The sequence below is a fragment of the Oryzias melastigma genome, linkage group LG22 (assembly GCF_002922805.2).
Source record: "Oryzias melastigma strain HK-1 linkage group LG22, ASM292280v2, whole genome shotgun sequence".
NCBI lineage: Eukaryota > Metazoa > Chordata > Actinopteri > Beloniformes > Adrianichthyidae > Oryzias > Oryzias melastigma.
In genome coordinates, this window is record NC_050533.1 from 9,492,260 (window position 1) to 9,517,568 (window position 25,309).

Consider the following 25,309-nt stretch of genomic DNA (forward strand, 5'->3'; position numbering starts at 1 on the left):
GGAGCAATGTAGCTGTACAGTTTTGAGCCAAATGGCAGTTCAGTCGAGGAAAATAAAGACGTTAATGTGTTTGTAGGTGGATTCCTCAGAGTTGGAGCAGGAAAATTTATCCAAGCTTTTTCATCTGCTCCTCATCTATTCCAATTAAATAAAAGACAAACTCAAAAAGGCATTTTTAACCTCAAATCATTCTCTATCATCAGAAAAATGCTTCAAAAACATGTTAAAAAAAAACAGATTTTACATTGGGTATTAATACAAAACCTGTCAGAAACCAGATTATTACACCTGATCACTCTCTTCAACATAGTGAAAAAAATGAGCATCTCTACTCCATCGTGATAAACTTCCACTCCATTTATCTCATTAGTACCAACATCCTTATGTGCTTCATCGCTTCAGAGCGAGACTGAGTTCATCTCAGGGTGTTTAAGCCTGTATGGGGAAGATGACACACGAACAGTGACAGCGAGGGAGGGAAGCCTGCGATGAGTAAATCCAAGTGACCTTTTCACAGAGAGGACTTGAAAGTCCACCTGTTGAGCGGGCAGAGTGGAGTGGCTGCAAGCACAAAGCATCTGTGCTGGGTGGTCACACTTCAGGTTCAACAGATGGACATTCAGAGAAGGTTTCCTCTCAGGTCTACATCAAAAAATTACACAACTGGGGAGGTGTACAGCATTACTCTGTTCAGACTTCCTGCTGCGACTGATTCATTTGTGGTCAAACTGGGTCATATGTGTGAGTGTGGGTCTTTCCACGTGCTTTTTTTTATTTTATTTTTTTTTAGTCGACCGAATTTACACTGAAAAGTGCCTATAAATAACAGAAAAAATGGGGATATTTCACCAAAAAAAATAGTAATAGAAACACCCCCTTAAAAAATACTTTTATTTTATTCTTTCCTCTCCTTTTGACTCAACTGGTGTTTTGCCAAAAGCTTGAAAGAGTCACAGCACAATGGAGGGTTTATGGGTTGTATTACGCAACAAGTATTCATTAATTGTCGCTTGAAAAAACAACAAAAATTTCGGCCGAAAAAAAAAAAATTAAACCCCGCCTTCGACTACCTTTCTATTTGAACGCGCGAGCCCGTTAAACATGGGGGCAACCATTTTGGCCCAAATAAGGAACTTTCCAGAAAAATCTCAACACAATAACCCACCTTGCCGTTCTGGAGACAGCCGATAGCTTTCGCCGCGCTGTCAGTGAGTTTTACGTGAAAAACCGACTGGTTCCTGGCGGGGCTCACTTCGTTCCCGCTGCGCAGACCGTAACACCGGTCCTCTTCGAGCACCGACATCGCGCCGGAAGTCCACTTCTTTCCGACCTCTTCCGCACCGACCGAATCCGACGAAAACGAGCCAACATTAGCCGGAATGAGCGGAGAAAGACGCTCGTGTTGTTGCTGCTCCGCCGCGCTCTATTCTGGAGTGCATTACGTCATCACGCTTTGCCAGACCCGATTGGCCCGGGACACCAAATAAATGGTCACGTATGTCTTACGTAACTACGGTTACCGCTTTCACCGTTTCGGATCGTTTCCGCTTCCCCTCCAATAAACGTCTTTTTTTTCTATCAGCGCGAGGACTCAGGAGTCCACCTGATTGGTTCAGAGCTTCAGGAAGAGACTGGATTCAGTGGCGTCTCTATGAGGGGCTGGGGGGCTTGCCCTTTCCCAAAAAACTGCTGGCCCCCCGGTGGCTCCACCATTAATAAAAAATAAAACCAAATTACTGTTGTTATTATTATTAATAAAATGAAGTTCGTTATTATTTGTTTTCTGTGTACAACACTTTGTGTTACTGTGATTGAAAAGTGCTAAATGAATTAAGATAGATTTAACAAGAATCGGCAAACACAATATTTTCACGTAGAGAAAATCAATACTTTTTACCTAAACAAACTTCTGTATGTTAAAAAATAGAAAAAAATGCATTACATATATTTATCAGGAAACAAGTTTACTGTTAATTAAATATATTTTTAATGAAATTATAAAACAAACAAACAATGCATATATAATATTTGAACAAAATGTTTAACATTACAAGTTCCAGACGTAATGTTAAGATTGCCAGTTATGCTAAATATTTTTTCTGCTTTTATAGGACTTTAGAAATGATCCCACGAATGTACACATTTCATTTGGGTAAACCCATTGACATATATAGAGATGGACAAAGCACCTATGACATCACTTATATCAGGGGGGTCAAACTCAATCGCACAAGGGGCCAAAATCCAAACACACTTTAGCCAAACAGGATAAACATTTAGGTTTAAACTAAATAAAGGATAAACTTAGGTTAGCCAAAACAGCTAGCATGTAGCGGAAAAATTAGCTAAACTTTAAAATTTCTTTAGAAAATGAAAAAAGCCTAAATTAGCCAAAACAGCTAGCGTGTAAATATTCGCCTGACTCCAAAACAGCCTAAAAAAAAATTAAAAATAAAAACCTAAATTAGCCAAAACAGCTAGCATGTAGCTAAAATGTTAGCTAAGCTGCAAAATAGCCTAAAAAATCTTAGTAAATGCCAAAATAGTCCAAAAAGCAAGCAGAGTGCCAATTTTTAAAACTTTAAATTGGTAACTTTTTAACATAATTATGAATAATAAAAGGCAGGGATATTATTCCCAGAATTATTCAACTTAAACCTTAAATAACTTTTAATAATGTACTCTCCATATTTTGTCCAAATTATACAAGTCAGAAATAAGCACAAGATAACATCAGGCAATTAATAACAATAAAATAAAATGACCTGGAGGGCCGGACTTTGACACACGTGACCTATAGAAATGCCTTACCACCAGTTCTAATGAAATGACGCCAATTCAGTCGCCATTTTTCCACGGTACAGACTCCCATTTTGGAACCAGATGACATAAGAAATTGGTGAGTGAGTCCTTATGGCAACTGCTCTCGCTAATCAGGAGTGAGCTTGTTGGTTAGTTCATCACACTTCGGTGGATTTGGTTATAAAAAAAAATCTCTTGTTGTTTTTTTTGTTTTTTTATTTGGGATACTTTTTTTTGCCATTAGATCATGAAATAAAGTAGTACCTGAACTAATCACTGCACTTCGAGCAATGCATGTAAGAGAAATAAAGTTGATTTCATTTGATTAATGCAGCCATTTATCTGAATTTTAAACAAAACAAAAAAAAAAACCAATATAAACTTTCAAAACATTGTTTTCTTTTTGTTGGGAGAGGGAGACATCTGCTGGTCATTTGCTACCATTGCATATAGTCAAAAATCCTTTTCTGCTTATCTGTGACCACACTGTCAGTGACATAACAGGAAACAAATGTGTGGTCTCATGTTCTTTTTTTTTTCGTTTCTAGTTTATTGAATCTCATCTTCTCTTTTAAGCTTCTGATGCCGAGGATCCTCTTGAAAACAAGATGTTGCATCTCAAGGGGCTCCTCCACATATTAAAATAAATACATATTTTTGCATGTCTCATTCTTTGTTGAAAAGGGCTAGGGCCTCATTTCCCAAGACCTGCTCTTTACACGCACATAACTTTCTTAAAGCAGGAAGAAAAATGAGTCAGCAAATATTAAAGCTTTCTCATTTAGGAAACATACTGCTTTTTGTGAAAATATTATCCTTGAATGAGAACTGTTATCTGAAGCAGCACAAGTTTTTCCTAGAAAAAAAGCCATATGATGGTGTAAAATCAGAAACTTCACAGGAAATGACTCACATTCCCAGAAATGACGACATATCATACTAAACACAGGAAATCAGGCCTATTTGTTCCTGATTTCTGACGCAATTAAATTAAGAATTATATATAATGCATCATTAATCTCCTTTTTAATGACGTTTTGCCAACATCTGTGTCAGTTTGTGGATCAATTGCAGTCAAATTAATGCCTAAAAGAACAAATCCCACTTTTCAGTATTTTTAGATTCCAAATAGTTATTTTTATATAATGCTTTAAACATTATGCCACATGTTAGCTTGCAATGTATTTAAAGACAGTAATAATAAATTAATTTAATATGTACAGTAAAGAGCTTGAATTTACTTTATACAAGTGAATGCAAGTCTGCAGTGTTGCCAGATTGGGCAAAAAACAGCCCAATTTGTACAGGAAACTGCCCAATCTGGCAACATTGGGTCTCTGTGTAAACAGTGCACCACCTCCTTACATTTACTCCTTCACTGGAAATACCAACCTTGAGTTATTTTTGTCTTCAGTTTGAACTCATCTGGATTAGAGGATGTTCTGAACAATTCTTTCGGAGTTTTCATTCACTGCTCTTTCCAAATTCTCCTCTAGTTGCGTGTCAAGCTCCACTTCCACTGTATCGGCAGCATTAAGCTCAATTTCTCTAAGTGGACTGGGCCTATAATCATCCTTTACTTCACTGACATTTCTTGTGTTCTTGACTCCTCTTGCAGTTCATTTTCTGCCATGCTTTGAGCTGTCCAGTTCACAAATTCAACCTGATTGTTTCTCAAAGAGCTTCCTCAGTGTCACCTAGTAATTGTTGTCTGACTTTATCAGGTTTTACTACCACAGCTTGGTTCAGCTATCAAGTTCTTTTGCTTTTTCAGCTCTGCTTTGTTAAAAACTGCTTTCACTTCAAGTTTTAGCTGCATTTGTCTTGCGTAGATGTTAAGCTTTAGTTAAATTGATAACAAATTATTCTTCTCCTTAATTAACTCAACAAACAAAGATGGTGTACTCAGATCATTAATGGGATGGACATAGTCAGCAACAATACTCAGGTAGAGTTTGGCGTTGTAACCACGCCCAAAAGAGGCCCAAAGTGTGCCTACAAAATATCCTCCACACCATTATAGCAAAACATCACTGCTCTAGATGAGATCTGCATGGAGGAATGGACCAAAATACCAGCAAAGGTTTGTGAAAACCTTGTGAAGACTTATAGAAAACATTTGACCTCTGTCATTGCCAACAAAGAGTATATAACAAATTATCGAATTGAACTTTTGTTTTTGACCAAACATCTATTTTTCACCATAATTTACAAATAAATTCTCTAAAAATTGTGATTTTCTGGATTTTTTTTCCTCATTTTGTCTCTCATAGTTGAGTTATACCTATGATGAAAATTGCAGGCCTCTCTAATCTTTTTAAGTGGGAGAACTTACACAATTGACTAAAAACTTTTTTGCCCCACCGTCTCACTTATTTTTAGAGGAAGGGCGGCACAAGGAGTTTTCAAACACTTATACATGTTGATTTTTTAATCTATAGTTGGGATTGTAGAGCAAAAAAAATCCCAGGAAATCAGTTTTTTTTTTACTTATCTAATGTCACAAAGTTTAAAAAAATTAAAAATCGGAAGCATGTTCATGGCAAAAGGAGTGAAGTCATTTTATTTGTTTTTAATATGTATCTACAACAAGGGGGACACAGGCAAAAAAAAAAAAAAAAAACAACCGACAAGCTGATGAAAATTAAACAAAAAAATAATAAAATACATTAATTATCAATGCAGATTTCCCACCTGTTTTTTTTCCCAATAAGCAACATTTCTGTTGTCTAAAGAAACTTTACAATATAAAGAAACGTACGAAGGAACCTCTTATTTTACTACACAAGACATTTAGGATCAGCGCTACCCTAACATGAGATACAAAGCAACTCCCCAAGGACAGACTGCCTCATATTCAATACTGCTTTGTCATCAAGAGGAAAAAACCAGGACCTCAACAGAAAAATCTTTACTCCCAACCCGCCCCTCCCCTCCAGAGTCCTCTTGACCCCCCCTCCCTCTGAATGATACAGTATTATACATCAGCACGATAGAAATACAGAAATGATCAACGCTGTGACGGCTTTACTTACAGGACAGAAAGTTTTATAGTACATGTGTTCTCCCGCCTTTATTTTGAAACAAAACCGTCTTTCGCTCAAACTCGTGGACAGAATCCTTCATGGTAAAGTTATGAGAGTTCTTTTTTTTTTTTCCTGTTTCAGTGATGTCAAAGAGGCCGATTTTATTCCAAATGAAAACCATCCTCTCAACAAAAATATTAGCAATGTACTTGTTTTTTTTCCATGGAGAACAGTACAGAGCCCCTAAAGGGACATCGAAAAAAAAATCTAAGTAACATTTAAAAAAAGTTACTATCTGGTGCACACCAGATAACAGTTTTTTGTTTTTTTCCAAGAAGAACAGTACGGAGCCCCTAAAGGGACACTGGGGGAAAAAAAATCCAAGTTGAAAAAAAAACGATTACTATCTGGTGTGCACCAGATAGTAATCGTTTTTTTTTTTGTTTTTTTTTTTCTCCAAGGGGAACTGTACGGAGCCCCTAAAGGGAAATCAGGAAAAGAAATCTTAGTAAAGAAAAAAAAAAAGTTTTTTGTTGTTTTTTTTTTTTTTTTTCCCAAAGAGAACAGTACGGAACCCCTGAAGGGACATTGGAAAAAAAAATCCAATTTGGGGGAAAAAACAGTTACTATCTGGTATGCACCAGATATTCTCTGGTGCATACCAGATAGTAACTGTTTTTTTGGTTTGTTTTTTATTTTATTTTTTTTCTCCAAGGGGAAATGTACGGAGCCCCTAAAGGGACATCGGGGAAAAAAAAATGTTAGTAAAGAATAAAAAAAAATGCTATCTGATTCACACCAGATAGTAACTTTTTTTTCTTCTCCCTCCTTAGGAGAAAAGTACGGAGCCCCTAAAGGGACATTGGGGAAAAAAATCTAAGATTAAAAAAAAAGAAAAGTTACTATCTGGTGCGCACTAGAAGGTAAAAGCTTTTTTTCTTCTTCCAACTTTATTTTTTTCCAATGTCCCTTCAGGGGCTCCGTAGAACAGAGAGGATTTTATTTTTATTTTTATTTTTTTTTAAGAGAAACGTGTCCAATCTGAAACAACAAACTACGTCTTCCCTTAACACAGCAGCTGTGGTGGAGCGGCTAGCCCTACGTCTGTCTGTGCTGGGGGTGAAAAAGCATCTGTAGCAGCTCCAGTTTCCCATTGTTCTTATTGTTTTGAGAGGAAATGCACCCTAATTTATGATCTGAATTATCAAAACATGTCAATGATATCAAAATGCATTTTACATTATTTACAAAAAACAAAGAAAAAAACATGGAGATTAGCATTAAAACGAGTGGAAGGGAAGAGTCATGTGTGGCTGGATGGAGGGGGAAGGAGGACGGAAGCCACTCGATCCGGTCAACAGAGCAACGCCTCGCTGGTCTCGGACACAAAAACAAAAGATCCAATCAGCAGTTAGAAGTCTCTTCACCACCAGCGACTGTAAAGGAAGGGCGAGGGGGGGGCGGAATCAGAAATAAATCCGCAGACTAAAACGGACAGGTGTGTGAAAGCAAACTCCCACGAAGCACAAACATCACAGTGTGTTGAAACAAAAAAAACAAAAAAAAAAAAGAAAAACCCTATGTACACGTCTGAAGGGGTCGAGGGACCCCAGCATGGAGCGTCAGTGGTAGCAGCAGGAGTGGCTTAAAAAAAAAAAAAAAATGGCAGAGACTTCAGCGCCTGAAGCAGAGAAGCTCTGATAATGTCAGATGAGTGGCTGCCGGGTGGGTCTGCATATTTACACCGTTGCTACCAGTTCTGCAGTTAAAAAAAAACATAACACTTTCAAAAATGATTCAAAAATAAAATTACATAAATAAATAGAGCTGTGCATATGACTGCATGGAAGCTACTAAAGCAGGAGACACTCTTTGCTGGTGAGCGGGAAAAATAGTTTTAAAAAAAATGCTAACGATCAGTACCGTGTTGGGAAAATCTCACCTGCAGGGGGCAGTGTTCTAACACAAAAAAATGGATTTCCGACTGTGTGTCTTCATAACAATGTGCCTGTAAAAATAACAGAAACTAGAACCTAAGCTTTAAATGATCATACCAATATCATTAATAACAATAATACAATAATAAAAATAACAATGATACATTACATACACAAAAAAATGTGGAAAAACATGTTCACTGATCAACACATCACCTCTGTTACAAATGTACACACACGGAAAAACGATGCAGGAGGGGGGAAAAGGGGCCGCTTCTTCCAACCCTCCACTGAATCCATTGAGTTAAAAAAAAAAAATCCAGAGCTGTGGCTGAGAAGCTTCCAGGTAGTCTTTGAGGGAGGGGCTTGCACTGTCCAGCCTCCCTCGTCACGACTCTCTGCAAAAAAAAGCCTCCTCTTCCTCGCTCACTGTCTGGACAGGAAGCCGGGGAGGCTGGGGCCGGATTCAGAGAGGATGCTCTTCCTGTTGCTCTGCGACTGCTTCCTGCTCACGCCGCTGGCCACTTTGCACGCCCCGGGGGGGCCCGTTTTCATCAGAGTCCCAGAATGCTCCAGGGCCGTCCCGGAAGGCTGCGCGGTTTCCCCGAAACGAGGAGGGGAGCGGGTGGATCCCGTCGGGGTGGTGAGCGGCGGAGGATTTTGTGTGTGTTTGTGTGAGAAAAGGGGGAGGTGGAGGAGGGGGAGTGTCCAATCCGAGGTGAAGAAAGGATTGAAAAAAAAAAAAAAATCAGGAGCGGGGTCACCAAAAAAAAAAAAAAATTAAGAAGGAGGGAAAAAAATACCAAAACAAAAGGAGGAAGAAAAAATAAAATCACACACTCATCGTCATGTTGGGTGAATACTGAAAAGAGAGAAAGGGAAGGGGGGAGGAGGGCACAGATGAGCGGATATGTCACTGACAACATTTGAACACCAGAGGGCGCTCAAGCCCAGCCCTGCAGAGCTGGAGGACAGACTCCCATCAGAGCTCCAATAAACCAGATTCACCACAGGGGGGCGCTGCTTGATTAAGAGTTGAGAAATGTTTAAGGACAATTGTTTTACTGAGATCAGGTCAGTCCTGCTGATTGGTTGAAGCTGGTTTTCAGAGCTCTGCAGTGACTCTCCAGGCTGAGGGCAGCACACCATCACACGCCAACACAATGCAAGGAACAGAACCCCCCCTCCATCAAAAATCCCACACTTTAGATGACATCCATCAATTATAGACTCATGTATCAGGTTTAACGGCTTCATTTATAAGAGAGGGTTTAGAATGAACTGATTAGTAAGCGGTTTTAATGCAAGCAGAACCAGAAACTGGTTTTACCTTCATTTATAGCTCATTTTTTAAATTTACTGTGCTTTGTCCCAATTCTAAAATCCTGTATCCTTTCATGAGACTCAAGAGTTTGCATGTAAACGGTTCAGTTTTGTTTTGTCTCAATTAAAAAAGAAAAGGTTATATTGATCTATCAAATCCATACATTTGTTTTGTTTCAATGCAAAAAGTTGACTTTAATTTTCAAGCAAAAACATTGTTTTCCTAAGGTTTTAATGTCTACATTTAAAAGTATATTATTTAAAACACCACCTTAGTTACTTTATGTTACTGATTTATCGCAAACTATAAAACAATATAGCATAAAAAAAGTGAAATTTACTTAATGAAACCTAAAATGTTTGAGTATCGTAATTTTTTTAAGGATATGTCATGTTTGTTGCATAGGTTAACCTAAAAAATATGCTCATATGTTTGTGATTTACCCACTAGCAACAGCTAGGGGGCACTGTGGGTGAGTGTCTCAGTATTCTGTTCTAACAGAAGAAGAGCTGCTCAGTCTGATCAGTGGGTGAAGTCAAAAACCAACATGGAGGAGAATTATTCCCTTTCCCCTTAAATTTATGACTTTTTTCTGTAAATTTATGACTTTAAAAAAATATATATATATATGAATTTTTTCCAGTGAATGTATGGATTATTTCACGTAAATTAAAAACTTTTTTCTTGAAAATGTATGAATTTTTTCTTGTAAATATATCACTTTTTGCTTGTAAATGTAGTACTTTTTTCATACAAATTTATAGCCTTTCATATTGTAAAATTTATTACTTTTTTCAAGTAAATGTATTACTTTTTTCTTGTAAATTAATGCCTTTTCTCACATACCTTTTTTCCACATAAAATTATGGCTTTTTACTCACAAATTAGACTTTTTTTCTTGTAAATTTACTCCTTTTTTCATGCAAATATATACCGATTTTTCTCGTAAATTTATGACTTTTTTCAGGGAAATGACTTTTTTTATACCAATTTTTACCTTTTTTGTAAATTTGACCTTTTCTTGTAAATTTTTAACATACATTTTTTACTTTTTTTTTCTCCTAAATGTAAATTTTCTTGTAGATTTAAGACTTTTTTCATGTAAATGTATGCCTTTTTATGTAAATGTATGACTTTTTTCTCATAAATTTTCATGTACTAAAGTAACTGATTTACAACTTTTAAATAAATAAATTTACGACTTTTAAATACATAGTTCTATGAGAAAAAAGGTAATAAATTTAGCTTCTGGCTGTTAAAGTCATAAATACACAGCTTTATTCTTGTAATTTAATAATTAGGACTTTTTCTCTTTTAAATTTACAAATTTAAAGTTTTGACCAAAATGAAAGACATTTTTTGCCTGTAAATGGCCCTAATGCTCCGTTGTACCAGTGCGACATATAATTTATTTTTCTTCTTCTCTATTATGCGTTTTTTGGAATGGTCCGACTTATACTCCGAAGGGACTGATGGTGGAAGTTAGGCTAGTTTTACAGCATCACCTCAGCCCCCCGCTGAGGTTGTTCACACCATGACAGATTTAGTTTAACACCTTTGAACTAAATGATCTGAAGGAAATCAATCAGTTCACCCGAGAACTAATAAAGATGGGCTGTTTCTTTGGAAACTGTGAGCTGATGCTCTAGGTTGGTGAAAACAACTGCTGCTGGTTCTCTAGAAAGCACTAAGGTTCTGAAAGTCCAGATTAGAGTCCAAACAAGAACAGTGTCCATCTGGCAGCTCTGCTTACACATTTTAAAGTCTCTAGCTCACATGGTGGGATCTCTAGATTTACATCAATTTAATTCAATTTAATTTTGATATTTTCAGATTCTGTGAGATGCAAACGGACACATTCCTCATGTTTGTATTGAAACTGAATGAAATGTGTAACAGCAACATGTCAGCTTTAAAGTTCTAACCATCATCTGCAACAGTAGGAAAGAAATAAAAACTAAAAGAAGGGACAGAACACGTTTTTTTCCAGAACTTGGGTCGAATCCTTCAGCTACACAAACCCTCTGCTTGCATTCTTCCACTGGTTTATGTCGGGACTGAAAGGAGAACTGTTAGGGGTTGTGAGATGTCGACGACACACTTTACTCACACTTTCACTTTGGAATGGGTTCAAGAAATTTCCGCCCATTTCGCCGTCATCTCGCGGCGTTCCGGGGGGGTTGTTCATCCCCCCCATGTTGTTAGGAGAATTCTGGGTAGAAAAAAAAAAAAAAGAATCCTAATTAATGACACCAAAAAGGGCAGAATCCAACGTGTTCCATTTTAGAGCTCAGCGTGAACGCGGTGCACCCACCTTTGGCAACCCATCCATGTCTCCAGACCCTGACGGAGCAGAGCGAGAGAAAAGGTTAATTAAAGCCGACTTTAATCTAGAACAAGACATTCGCTCTCGGCCTAAACTCACCGAGTGATCCGTTCATGTGATGTGGTTCCATGGCTCCCATGGCCCCCATCGGCCCGTCAGGCCCTGGTCCCATTGGGAACTGGAGACGAGGTTTGTAACACATTTAAAACTGTTGATTTAGAGTTTATCTAATCCTCTCTGAGTCACTTATTTACAGCTATGTGTTCTCATAACCTTCTACAAATAAGGAAGTTCCCTAATGCTCAAAAATATGGTGATGAATCCTGAAGAAATAGTTATTTAGAAGTAGTTAATTTAATTTAAAAAAGAGAAATTACAACAAAAACCTAAACTTATGGGGTTTTTGTGATAATTCTTTAAGAAACTGTGACTCACGTTGGGTCTGTTGCCTCCAGGTCCGATTGGATTCATCATAGTGTAGATGTTTTCACTGGAGTTAGTCGAGTCTACAAACAAATAAACAGAATAATAATTAAAAAAAATTAAAAACCGGTTGGATGTTACCAAGATTTGACCTTATTTACAGCTTTAATCATGCAGTCACTTAGGATAAAATGTATAAAATAAAAAAAAGACAGGGGGAAGTATTTGTTAATATTTAGGAAAATAATAAATGTCGGGGACATAGTTAAGTGACGCACCACCTGGGCTGGGCATGATGGGAGTTCCAGGGGGACCTCCTCCACCAGGGGGACCCTAAAAATGAAGAAAAATGTTTAAAAATTTGAATTTATTTTAAAAGAAAATGAAAATCAGACTTTTCAGGCTGACACTCACCACATAGTTTCCTGGAGACGAGGAAGAGTAAGCTATCTGCAGTGAGGAAGAGAAACCACAATGAGGAAGTCTTGCTGACATGGTTTAAGCCAAAACGGAGTTCTCAACAAATCCGTATTTTCTGCACTATAAGGCGCACTTGTAAGCCTCAACTTTAAAAAAAAATCTGCACCAAGTTCCAAAATCTGTAAAAAATAAAATTTTTGTGCGACTTTAGGAAGTGTTTCACTCTGTTGGAGCATTTCTGGCTGACACATAAGTGAGGGACACAAGTTGGTCACAAACTGTGGTTCTAGCACTCGTCTCGTGATCATAACTCTGTACTGAGTGGGATTGACATGGAGTACTCTCCTCACTTCGTGCATGGGTATGCTGGGTATCGCCAATCCTTTCCAGAATCTATTAAATCCGATTTACCAGAGCTTAGATCGACTCGAATACGATTTTTTTAATTCAATTAAATTTTGAGTTTACAAGGTTTACCCATTTAGACACATTTCCGGTGTTTAGCAAAACGAAAGTAAAGTAGTGAGAGCATGGTGTCCGAAATGTTTTTAAAATCCAGGGCACTATATAGTTTTTTAGTAGTTGGGGATTAGGATGGGAATTTGGACATAGCCTGCATGCCACAGTGGTGTGAAACATTCGTCCAGAACCTGCTGAGTTTGAGTTTAGCGAGAATGCAAAAGCTTCCGACTCACAGAGTTAGCATTAGGCCCCGGCCAAGGCCCCCTTCCTCCAGGACCCCTGAGGGGCAGACGGACACAGAACGTCAGAAAAAAGGGAAAAAAGTATAGGAAAGGAATGCAAAGGTAAGGAGGTCACACATCCAATTTAGAAAAAATCTGTTACCTAAACAAATGTTTTACATTCTGATTGATTCTATCATTTCATTAACATCTGAACATTAAAAAAAAGAATAAACTTACATGTTCATTCCTGGCATGGGACCACCCATGGAATTAGGAGGAGGCCTCATGCCTCCATAATTCTGAAGGAAAAACAAGGACGAAAATATTGATGCATTTTAGTGACAACAACAAAATCCCCTTTTTTCTAAACCATAATTTATTAACCTGACAAATAAAGTCACAGAGCAAAGCCACAAGCTTAGTAAAAGAGGAATCATGAGAAGCTCCGGGTTTTATTCGACTTGTGGCATAAACAAGAGAACGTATCCAACTAATTATTCACAGGATGTTCTGGTTCTGTGCAGATGCAATCCAAGCCCAAATCATGACTCATCTACCTCAGTCATTACCACTGTATGAAGTGTTGTTTCCTTTCGATTATCCAAATATAAACAGTTCACAGATTTGTTGAACAGATTTAAATGTTCAGATTATGCTAAAATGTTCTTTATTGAGGCTCCAAACATACATATGTGTGTTTTTGTCATCTTAAACACAAATATATGCAGCTTCTCTAAAAAAGTAGCGAAATCCAACTAATTTAAATACATTTAATTTTTTATAGCAAATATTATATAGGAAATAATATATTTTGTGTGTTTTTTTTCCCACTAGGTTGCGGCGCTGTCCTACCTGTGGGCCCATGGTCATCCCTCTGGGCGGGTTCATTCTCATTGGTCCAGCCATGTTGGGGTGAGCTGCAAGAACAGACAGGCCTGGAGTCATGCATCGCACGCTGTGAACGCACGCTCGTGTGAATCCTTTTGTCATGTCAGGAATTGAGAAAAGCCAAAAACACGGCTTCGACTTCATTCCTTCAGCTTCAACCCTCCGCAGCTACAACAAACACATTCCACTGCTGAGCCAAACACAGCCGCAAATATGTCAGCCCGACGAGTTCAGTCTTGATGACACCGAAAAATAAATTTATATTTGGGTTAAAGGAAGCTGTTAAAAATTATTTTAAGGATCGAGTAACAAAAAAAATTGTCTAAATTTGAATAATGTTTACAATGATAATGATCTGAACATTTTTGTTAGAGCTTCTTCTTTTAAGAAAACATGTAACACTGTATGCTAATAACAATGTAATTATTTTACTAATGCATTTTACAGTATTTGAACTGTATCATATTAATATTAATAAATTAAAAACATAAAGTAGAATATTAGTGTATTTCTAAACAAATGTGTATAAAAATGTAAACTCAAAATTGAAGTGAATTATATGGATCGAAACAATAGAAAAAAATCTGAATTGAATCGATCCAGACTCTTGTGAATCAATTCGAATCATTTCTGGAAATTATTGTCAATACTCAGCCCTATGTCAAAAGTGTTTTATATATGGATTAACTTAGTTAGGGTTGTCACTTTCGTTTATCACCATTAATTAAGTTCAGACACTTAATCGCATTATTTCTTTTTTATCGCATTAATCTAATTTTTTACATCGGATGGTTATTTCTGTGTTAGTGCACATCTCACTCAAACCATGGTCATTTAAAATAAATATCTAAAAATGAAATTCGAACTTTTTATTTTTTACAAAAGTGGACTATTTCAAACGCATTGCATTGTCATGGTAACATCTTTAGCGGGCTAATGTGCAGCATGCCAAGTTCAAGAGTAACTGTGGATATAGTTAAAAAGTCGGACTGATTGACAAACTTCATTTGACTTTTGTTTAATTTAATGTATCCTAGTTTCCTGTACCTTAAATATTACACAAGTTGGAAAATAGACCATTCATTGAGGGTGCGCCTTATAATCTGGTGCTTGAAATACAGTAAATTATTTTTAAAAAGTATCTTATTTACCGGAAGGAAAAATCATACAGATTGAAAGGTATGATTGATTTGCACTACGCATGTAGTTTTATAGAAAAAACATTATGATTTAGTGTTAGTTAAACAAGTTCTGGTTCAACTGTTTGAACAAATGTCTCTGCGGTCTTACCTGGCGGTCTTGTTGGGTCCAAACTGTTTGGCAGGAGAGGCTGAGAGCCTGGGATTCCCCCAGGAGGCTGTGGAGAGCAGACACGAGGAGCCATCAAGATACTGGCCTTCTGGCATACGAGGTGAGTTTTTTTAGATTCACTAAATATAAGAAGTGATCTAGAAGTTGACATACTTGATTTGGCATTCGGAGTGAGGGGCGAGGGCCGCCTGGATACCGTGGTGACATGAAAGGCTGCAGAAGAGACGGAGCAGAGACCTTTGAGTTATTAATAAACCCAAATGCTATCAAAACAAGACAACACTGAGAACGCATGGATGGACACAGTGTGGTTGAGGATGGAGGATGACAAAACTTTCCAAAACAATTTAATTTTGGGGGGGTTTTGAAAAGAAAAACTGAAGCAACACAATAAGATGCAGAGGAAACACTGAGGGTGTGCGAGGGAGTGTTTCTGGCCGCACAGCCCACCCGCTCTGGCTGTGGTGTAAGCTGACTCTGCCTGTGGCCTGCCTGGCATAGACCGAGACACCTAAAGCCAACAACACCGTTCAAAACCTTAACGGAAGCGTGTCCACGCTCTCTCGCACACAAGAGGGAAACCAGAAACCACAAGAATGAAGGGCTGCGCCGCTGCAGTTCATGTGTGAAGGCTGCCTTTCCCTCCACAGTGACATCTATAGATGCTGCTCTGAACTCAAAGCCGTTTAATCTGTAATTGTGAGCCTCATCTTCATGAATACTGCCGTCCCCATGTGTTCTGTACATATATGTGACGTGTTTGTATCCTCTGTTTTATGCATGAGGCGCTGACACACGGAAGCAAAAGGAAAAAGCGGAGGTGTGTGTGTGTGATCGGGGTGTAGAAGATGAGTATGCAACCCCCCACAAGCTGCTCCAGGGGAGGGGCAGGGAGTGAATTATTCATCCCGCACGGGGACAGCCGATTCTCGGCTCTGAAGAGGGGAGCGGGCCCGGCCGCCTCTGGATGTGAATAGAAGGAGCTGGTGGCAGGAGGGGCGGACGTCTACGGGGAGAATGAGCTTAGAGCTCGCGGGAGAGTGCGGGCAGTGAGTGGGAAGTCGGTGAAGAAATGAGGGGAAAAAGAGGGGGGTGTATGAGAGAAAGTGGTTGAATCTTACCTGGCCATGGGGTCCCATCATGGGGTTGCTGGGGTTGTGTGAGGGGGGCTGTGCGTGGGGGGACTGCTGAGAGCCGGGTGGTCCCTTTAAGAAAGAAGAGCGACATCAGAGAGGGGACGGGGCAAAAATGTGGGTTTAAACCAGGTGGAACCCCCCCCACCCCTCATCAGAATCATAACAAGGAGGAATGGAGGGAGGGGGGGTCTGTTTTATTTGTGTATAAACAAGGAAAAGCTGGAAATCTTCTAAATTATGAAGTAGGGGGAAAGCATTTTCTCTGAGCTACCACATGAGGGCAGTATTACCAAAGGCTCACTGCAGGAACAGACACCAGTGGTAACCTCAAAGCAAGGTAGCCAAGATGACCAGAAGACAAAAAAAATGTTTCTGTTAGTTTGAGGCTCTTATCGTTCATAACTCAAACTCCCGTGGGCAAATTCGCTGATCCTACAAGCAGCCGCCGCGCTGTTGCTGACATCTCACACCAGGACAAGAGGTTAACAACCTCTGATAAATAAGTTATTACGCAACAGACTCTTCTTGTGCTCCATCAATGTCAGTGCTCTCAGTGTTTTCGGGTTTTTTCCCTTTCCCACTTGTCCGAAGTAAACAAAAGGCAGGAGCTTTAGCAAAAGGCAAGTGGAATTTTCCACGTAGTTTTCCAAGTCGTCCAGACTACCACAAAGGCAACAACACACTGATGACCAAAGTGAGTCTGGGAGTTTATGCTCCTTCATTTACACGGGGAGGTTTGGGATCTGTTCGAATAAACAACACAGAAATTTTTGTCTGGAAATAATGCATGAGTCCTGCGGGGAGGAATGCAGGCCGGCCATGACAGACTCAACGGATCCACTCTACCACTGGTTCAATACACCAACACTTGTCCGGTGAGTAAAGTATCGAATATCAGCACTTCCCCGCTAACACGTCCGTACAAAAGGTGAACTCGAGTTAGTCAATTAACCAATTAGCTGACCAACAGAAATTAAAGCAGCCACTTCAGATAATCGATTAATCATTAGGATCACTTCTTTAAGCAAAAGGCCAATTTGCCTTGATGCAAGAGGGTTAACATTTCACTTTTTTTTACAGCCAAAAGTCTTCATTGTACAAACAGACCAAAGGTTTTATTTACAAATGCTTTAATTAATGGTGATCCCTCTCAACAGAAGATTATTTTGAAATACAAAGATCAATAACATTAGTTTAGATATGATTGTTTTTGGATGTTGTTGCAGATATACTGATTTAAAGAGTCCAAAAGCGAGGTCAAATGCGCCTCATTTACTACAAATTAATAGATTTTAATATTTTTGGACCAATATACAGTGGACCAGCATTTATCACTGGGGTTATGTTAAAAAACAATCCACAATAGGTGAAATCCACAAAGTTTCAGATGTTTTGAGGCTGTGAAACCCCTCACTACACACTTTTCTCAGAGTGACAGGAACATTTTCACACTTTTCTTAACAGTTCAGTTCAAACCTTTGAAGCAAAATGAGTCCAGTATTACAAAATAAAACAAAGATTTGATAGTGATTGAGGATTTAAGTAACTGTGAGAAGCTGAGTGCATTCTGTATAGGTGATACAGTTTGGAGGAGATTGAATGGGACAACAGCCAATCAGGATGCAGTGTGCCATAAAAAAAAAAAAATAAAAAAAAGGACGCAAATATGCACTGAAAAAAATCTGCGAAACAGCAAGACCACAAATGGTGACCTGAATATAGGGAGGGAACACCATACTGCACCGTCTCCATATTGCAACTATGGTTTAAATACAGCATACAAGAAAAACTGATTAATGAGAGGGGTGGTAGCTAGCTGGACTGGAATGACCAATTATTGTTAAAATGCTAAAACAAAGGTGTGGTCAAGTTAGTACCGCATTTTTTGGAGTATAAGTTGCGTTTTTTGCATCGTTTGGCTGGGGGTGCAACTTATAAGTGATTTTTATTTTAAATAAACAGCCACTAGAGGGCACTGTAGGTTGCTGTTAGTATTTCCGACGCAGAAGAAGTGCCACCGACTCGACACACAATGAAGAATTGAACAGATTTAATTATTTTAAATCAAATAAAGATTTAGTTGACTTGTTAGCATGTTCTTTATGCCAAGGTGAAGGTTAGTTTAATAATTGTGCAAGTGTTGCTCTAATATACCAGATTCTTTCTATGTTTCATGAAGCTAACACCTCGTTTTCACTGAGCGGTCTGATCCGGTATGGTCCGGTAAGGACCGGTATGGTCCAGTCTAGTTAATTCTGACAAGCATTGCCCCTCAGGTAAGTCTCGCTTCCACTGAGCGGTTTGTTTTTTTACGACACCGCTAGCATGTCATTGCGTCATTGTAGAGCGACAATTGGAAAAGTAACAACAATGGAGGTCATCCAGCAGCTCGTCTTTTTCTTGCTTTACTTCTGGTATATCATGTATTACAGAAATGGAATGTTGACTGAAAGAAGATTGAAGGCGGCTAACGTTGGAAATATTAGCTTAAATGAACGCTATATTGGCGTTTTCTAATGTCCTCATCACTTTTGCCCATCAACGGCTGGTAACAACAACTCCACCCCAACTGTTCCGTTCCACTTTTCAATGGATCTACAACAGATGGGGCCCCCAAAGAGGTATGGTTCGGTACTGTTTAATGGGTCCATTTTACAATGGGAACGCTCATCGGACCCAACCGCTCGGTGGAAACGAGGCTTAAATGACTATCATTGTGTTACGTAAATAAGGCGTACATATATACATAATATTACGTTATTATGATTTGCCTTCAAGATAAGATGTCTTTTTCACGTATTTTGTTGGATACATTTCTCGAAAAAGTGCGACTTATGCAGTATTTTTTCTTTTTAATTAGGCCATTTTTGGCTGCTGTGACTTCTATAAAGAAAAATACCAGATTTGAGGAGATTTGACGACCACCTGTCAACATGATTATTATTGCACAATTTTTTAAAAGTAGGAATTTTGGGGTTGTTTTATTTGTATGTGGTGCAAAACAGTGGATACTTGGAGAACTGCACCTGGGTTCAGATATGTTTGTGTGGCAATCTGGAAGTCAAACAGCTGGCTTGTTGATTTAATCCTAATACTGATGATCAAAACATGTAAATTATAACAGGAAATTACATTAATTTGTTAAGACTGCATTCAACCGGTATAAAAAAATAGCAGTAAAAATAACGCTTTTTGTGTTAGTTTCAGATAAAAGCTTTCTTCTAAAATGAAGCATAACTGAAGCAACGAAAGCTTCCTTTTACAAAAAGGTGCCTTGAACATAACAGCCACACAAACACGCACTTGTCCAATCTCACTCCCCCAACAATGTTAAAAATAGCTCTTCTCTGCGTCTCCCGCCACCCTTCTTCCCTTTGCTTATTCACAGTCGTCCTCTCACTTGTGCCCCCAGCCACCACCAAACCAGCAAACAATGGGCTGCTTTGGTAGCCACAGAAACCCACACTGGTCTACGGATGGTTATAATAAGCTCTCCCTCTCTCCGCTCCTCACTTCCTGGGTGTAGCTCGCTTCTCCGCTGCCGCTCTTGGCCGCCACCTTATCAAACCACCTGCCAAATGCCACTGCTGTCCATCACACCGCTGCCTCGTCGAGGATGTGTGATTATGCATAATAGTATGTGGATATGTGCGCGCATGCCTGTTTGTGTTTGTGCATTTCTCCACGTGCGCTCGCTCCCACACTGAAACCTTTCCCTCACAGAGCCGGGACGGGTCACAGACAGACGGAGGGAGGATGGAGGGGTGGAGGAGAGGATGAAGACAGGATGGCTGATTCACAAACGGGTTGAGGTGCGGCCCGGTGTGAGCCACGCCGCAGACGAATGACGGCGAGCCTCTGTGGCTCCGGTGGGTGAGAATATAGAGTTTAGAAAAAGAGGTGAGTCAAACCCAAACGGGTCCTAGTGTGTTGGAATATTTTTAGGATCGTCTATATATTAGTGACAAAATAATTAACAGCAAAAAAGCTGATTAATGTTCGGTTTAGAGAATTACAACAGAAAATCATCAAAAAAGTATCAAAATACTAATATAAAAGTGGTATTAAAAATGTTGCAGTAATAGAAACTAGCCAGATATTTACCAAAACTTTTATTTCAATACAAACTTTTCTGTCTCTTCATATGTCTTATATTCATGGTGTATTAAACAGCATTTAATCTGAATTTCTAAAGGTATTACTGACCATCTCATTAGATGATTCTTGAATATGATGCTGTAAAAATTGTGAATCATTCATACAATATTTTTCAACTTTTCATTTTGTGTCCCAACATTTCCTCCAAATACCTGAGGAGAGCCAATCAAACCCAGGATCAAGAAGGAAAAAAAGGCTAAAGAGTGAAAGGAGCGGTGAGATGCATGACAGAACAGGCAAGAAGCTTTTTAGCTCCAACCGGAAATTTCATTTGGCTAATTGTTTTTCATTCCTGGAATTATTCAGATCTGAAAGTGAGATAATATCATTTTTAAGAACATTAAGTGCTCTAAGAAATGGGAGACGAAGGGTGAAGAGGTGGCAGACGACATGACAAAAGAGAGAGATGAACTACCTGGAAGAAGCCTGGGGGCATGGGACCACCTGGCATGGCATCGTTGGGCGGCATGTTGCCCATCACCGGGCTGGGAGCTGCCGCCGCACTCTGAAACACAAAGACACAACCGTTAAAAAAAAAAAAAAAAAACTCCACAAACCATCTCCTCAGCCGAGTTTCACTCTATGCACCGGCTGCCAAATTGCTACAGGGGGCAGTGTGTGCATCTGCAATCCCGACAGCACCCCCTTTTTATTTAAAGTTTGAAAAGTATCTTCTAACTGTTAACTCCTCTCAGTAGAATACAGAGACTGGAAGAGAAGGACATTAGCCTCATCATGCTGCAGACAAGGGCAGGAGAGGAGAGCTTCCAGGAAAAATACCATCAAAATGTTATTCACATGCCCTGGGGGAGAGTCATTCATAAAGTTTCAGTAATGCGAAAGCTGTAAAGAGAACCAACTGCAACAGCGCTGTGATCAGGGATAAAACTACTATGTGCTGAGGAGTTTTTTCTGACCTACAGCAGGACTCCTTCTGAGATATATTCAAATGATTTGATTCAATTCACTTGAATAGAAACCAGCTTCCTATAGATTAGAGTTGTGGTACTGCTGAATTTTGGAATGCTTTTTATAATTCTTTTATTTGCTTTCCAAGTTTATCTAATAAACACCTGAGGGAAATCCTCCCAGAAATTTGTAGAGAGGGCATTTCTAACAAAATCAGAATTTTAAATTTTCACAGAAACAACAGACTTTGGCTCTTTTCTTTGTCTGCTGAGAACATGAAGGGATTTGACTCAGCATACCTTTCCAGTAACTCTTTCACAGCATTTCGAGGTTTGAAACGTCGTGATTCTATCTAAGCTCTGGCCACGCCCCTTACCTCCATCTACACTGGAATCTAGAATGTGGTTCACATCTTCTTGGGAGAAAACTACAATAGCAGAAGTTTTTTTTTTCTAAAACATTAAAATTCAAGAAATGGCTCATAAAGAAGCAAAACCATCCCATACCATTATACTCCCATCACCGTGTTTCCTTGTGCACATAGGGTTTCTATGGTTTTTGTTGGTGTTTTTTTCTGTTCATCAATAAACCTAAGCAGCTTTTGTTTAGATGTTTACAGTTTTGATATCAGTGTCCTTTTATTTTTACATGTTTTTTTCACCACTGGTACAACAGCTGAAGTCCAAGTAAAGAAACTTGTCGACAAACGGTAAAGATTTTTTATTCCTTACAATTGAATAAAATCCTGCTTTTTGATGAATAATAAAATTTACTTAAAATGATCCGTCAGCTTTTGAATATTTCTGAAGATTTTTTAAATGCGATCAGTATATTGCTTTAAATGAAAATTGATTCACACATTTTTGTGCAAAATTAAGTTTATATCTCATAAAGGAGCACAACCATCCCATACCATTATACTCCCACCACCATGTTTCCTTGTGCATATGGAGTTGAGAAGTTTTTTTCTGACCTACAGCAGGACACTTCTCTGAGATATATTCAAATTTTGGATTCAATTCACTAGAATGAACTCCAGCTTCCTATAGACTGGAGTTAAGGGACTGTCTAAGGGTTAAGATAAAAATTATGCTAAACAGAAGTGAAATTTATTTCAAAAAACATATTTTTGATTCAAAAAATGTGTGAATCAATTTTCATTTAAAGCAATTTTTGCATTTTTTGAGGGGTTGGGGTGGTTTTCTGTCAGGAATTTCTAAAATTATCTTTTATCGAATTCAAATCACTTGTTATGGAAATATTGTTGTTCTATATTAAAAAAAAACCCAAAATCTATAATAATAAGATGTTTTGTTATGATTTTTTATTTAAAATATGATACGGATGCAGGAGAAAATAAGTGAACCCTTTGGAATTTATTGGTTTTATGTGCTTAATAAAACATGAAAACATATTTTGGTGTGTTTCTCCATTGCTGGGATTCAGATTTAAATTAAAAATAACACATTGTGTCCATTTCATACAAAAATTGAGCAACCTTTAAAGGGTTCACATACTTTCTGTTGAAACTGTACGTCACCTTGGTCTTCAGGATTTTGGCAGTGAAAGCCAGCCATTGACAATAACTATATCTTGATTTTTCTTGACATTTATCAAGACTGTATGTTTAGGGAATTTTATTTCTGTAAAATGACAGAGAAAAGTATAAAAAATATATAAAAAAAACAGAAGCTCCTCTCCTAGTCCCAACATTTCACCATGGAAGAACGGAGAGGAATAAAACCACAAACTACAGCAGAAAGGCGGGAAAGGGATCAGCCCGGGAGTTAGATATGATATAACAGTATTCTTAACAGGCATAGAAGGAGTCCTTACATAAGCAAGCCGGAACAAACACACACACCAACGTCCAACTACGTGAACACAAATGCACACAGACACACAAAGGGTTGCATCACAGACTCATAAAGTGCAGCCTCTCCGTACGGAGAGACAGACAGAGGAGGTCCGCAGGCTACGGGCCCGAACAGGGAGGGGGTTTAAGACCCAGGGGGGAGGGAGTCGACCTGCGAACATCCAGCAACACTTAACGGACACGCTGCGCCCATGTGACACCTACTGTATCCTCGGACGGCGCTGCACGGAACCAAATCACATGCATGTAAACTAATACACTCTGCGCCCTTCTTCCTTCTGTAAGAATGCCCCCCTCCTCCTCCTTCTTTATGCTAATTCTGCTTGTGAACACGAGCAGGCCACTGAGTCCCCAGGGAAGAATCGGGGTCGGCTGCCTCTTTCTCTCCATCCTGATCTTCACCCCCCCTCCTCCTTCCTTTTTTTTTTTACAGTTTTCCCTCCACCCATCCCACCCCGCCACCACCACACATACACACACCTTCCCTGTGCCCCAAACCTTCAGCACCCACCCCTCTTCCCTTCCCTCCTCCCTCAGTAGGGTGTCAGCAGCTTGCAGAAGCTGTTGCTATGGCGACAGGTCCTATCTGCACTCTGTCCCCCTGGCATCCCCCGCTCCAGGAGAGCAGAGAGAGAAAAAGAGAATAAGAAGAGAGTGAGATGGAGAGTGAGTTAGAAGATACAGGAGTGAGGCAGAGGAGGAAAATACGAGGAAGAAACAAAGAAAACTTTGCAAGGGAAAAAAAAAGAAAAGAAAATCTGTGTTTGCAAATTAATCCCCAGGTTGTGTTCTCGTTATGGACTATTACGGGAAATTTTCCTGCACATATATTGTCAAATACGCTGATCTTAAGAGAGTGTAAACTGGAAAGTGTGCAGACTGAGTGGATTGCCATCGGCAAAAAAGGAAGGTAGATTTACTATGCAGTTGTACTTTATTAAAATAAACTAGCCTTGGGAAATACAAAGGGAAGACCCAACGCTGCTGTATTTTCACATTTTTGTGGGAAAGCGCACGCAGCACTGAGACGTCGACCTTTTCATTTCAGCTCCTCACAATGAAAGCACCAGTTAAAGCCCTGGTCACAGGTACCCGTACGAGGGTCGACCTGTACAGGTTTTTGGGTTGTCCGGGGCCTGTAGAGTGTTGCGTTTAAAAAGGAGAACAGGTAGTTCTCTTGTGGATAACGCGCCCACCTTAAGGGGCGTCATGAAAATGAAACATGCGATTGTTGTGCCCACCTGCTACACTATTCAAACATGTAGTTGTAGAGTTAGATACGCTAATTCTTCTTTAACAGACCTGATATATCGCCTGTCCATCCTTGGAGAGAATCCCTCCTTCATCTATGAGGTTTCTTCTTTTTTTAATTGGGTGTTTTTTTTATTTTTCCTTACCAAGAAGGAGGGTCTAAGAGCGTGGATGTCCAATTCAGTTTAGTCTGTTTAGTTCAGCAATCAGCGATAGTTTATATTTTATGATTGATTTTATGTTTTTGGACAATTACCGGTGTGAAGCTTGTGTTGTGTAATAGGGCTATAGAAATAAAATTGAATAAATTGTATTGAATTAAGTGTATTGTGAAGTACTTTTAAAGATACTGTTAGCTAAACACGCTTGTGACATTCTAGTCAAGTGAAGTGTGCACACTGGTTCCTTAATGACTGCATGCAAATGCTTTACATGCAGCATTTCATACCCAAATAAGATGCATGTGAGACGCCTGCACAACACACAACGCAAACTACTGTCTAATTTTCTCATTTTTAACAGCCAAGCTGCGTGCAAAGAGTACACACCTTAACTTGAATAGCACTAACGGGTTAGCTCATTCTAACGTGTTGTTTAAAGACCCACTCTGATGTTCTCGTAGCATTTTTTTCATGATAGAGGAGGATTTATAAAAAGTATTCTTTATTCAAATCATACTGGATCAGGAGCAGATGAAAACCTGTGGCTTGAAAAAGCTCAGGTTTGTGACGCAGCATTCACTTGCAGACACATAGATCCATCTTCATTTTCCTCGCATGAGCTGCTAACTCAAAACTGGCTAGATGGGTCAAATTTTGCTTGCCGTTTTTTTTTTT

At 39.0% G+C, this 25,309-nt stretch overlaps 2 protein-coding genes and 2 long non-coding RNA genes across 8 annotated transcripts in view; 2 read left to right on the plus strand and 2 right to left on the minus strand.

The window, feature by feature from the left end:
* LOC112147357 (RNA polymerase II elongation factor ELL) overlaps positions 1-1,465 on the minus strand; it is a 12,059-nt gene extending 10,594 nt beyond the window's left edge. Inside the window, exon 1 of the mRNA XM_024273687.2 lies at positions 1,166-1,465. Within this exon, the coding sequence (XP_024129455.1) occupies positions 1,166-1,303 (138 nt within the window). The 5' untranslated portion in view covers positions 1,304-1,465. The remainder of the gene's footprint in view (positions 1-1,165) is intronic.
* On the plus strand, positions 1,355-1,934 carry LOC118598008. Its single transcript, XR_004947051.1, has 2 exons — positions 1,355-1,495; positions 1,583-1,934. It is a non-coding gene; the product is annotated as an uncharacterized LOC118598008 (long non-coding RNA).
* A 4,902-nt stretch (positions 1,935-6,836) lies between these two features.
* Positions 6,837-25,309, minus strand: part of zgc:110158 (uncharacterized protein LOC553590 homolog) — a 51,429-nt gene continuing 32,956 nt past the window's right edge. Inside the window, exons 5-18 of one of the 5 annotated variants that reach the window (XM_024269734.2) lie at positions 20,853-20,942; positions 16,265-16,348; positions 15,297-15,356; positions 15,123-15,189; positions 13,797-13,861; positions 13,182-13,243; positions 12,954-12,999; positions 12,253-12,288; positions 12,117-12,171; positions 11,851-11,921; positions 11,515-11,593; positions 11,404-11,432; positions 11,200-11,301; positions 6,837-8,627 (exon numbers count right to left, since the gene is read on the minus strand). In XM_024269734.2, coding sequence (XP_024125502.1) covers positions 8,598-8,627; positions 11,200-11,301; positions 11,404-11,432; positions 11,515-11,593; positions 11,851-11,921; positions 12,117-12,171; positions 12,253-12,288; positions 12,954-12,999; positions 13,182-13,243; positions 13,797-13,861; positions 15,123-15,189; positions 15,297-15,356; positions 16,265-16,348; positions 20,853-20,942 — 876 coding nt within the window. In that variant the 3' untranslated portion in view covers positions 6,837-8,597. Of the gene's footprint in view, positions 8,628-10,346; positions 11,302-11,403; positions 11,433-11,514; positions 11,594-11,850; positions 11,922-12,116; positions 12,172-12,252; positions 12,289-12,953; positions 13,000-13,181; positions 13,244-13,796; positions 13,862-15,122; positions 15,190-15,296; positions 15,357-16,264; positions 16,349-20,852; positions 20,943-25,309 lie in introns of those variants that run through there. The other 4 variants (XM_024269747.2, XM_024269738.2, XM_036209904.1 and 1 more) reach the window with 4 other exon arrangements.
* Positions 19,299-20,984, plus strand: LOC112144892. The gene is made up of 2 exons (XR_004947025.1): positions 19,299-19,915; positions 20,003-20,984. It is a non-coding gene; the product is annotated as an uncharacterized LOC112144892 (long non-coding RNA).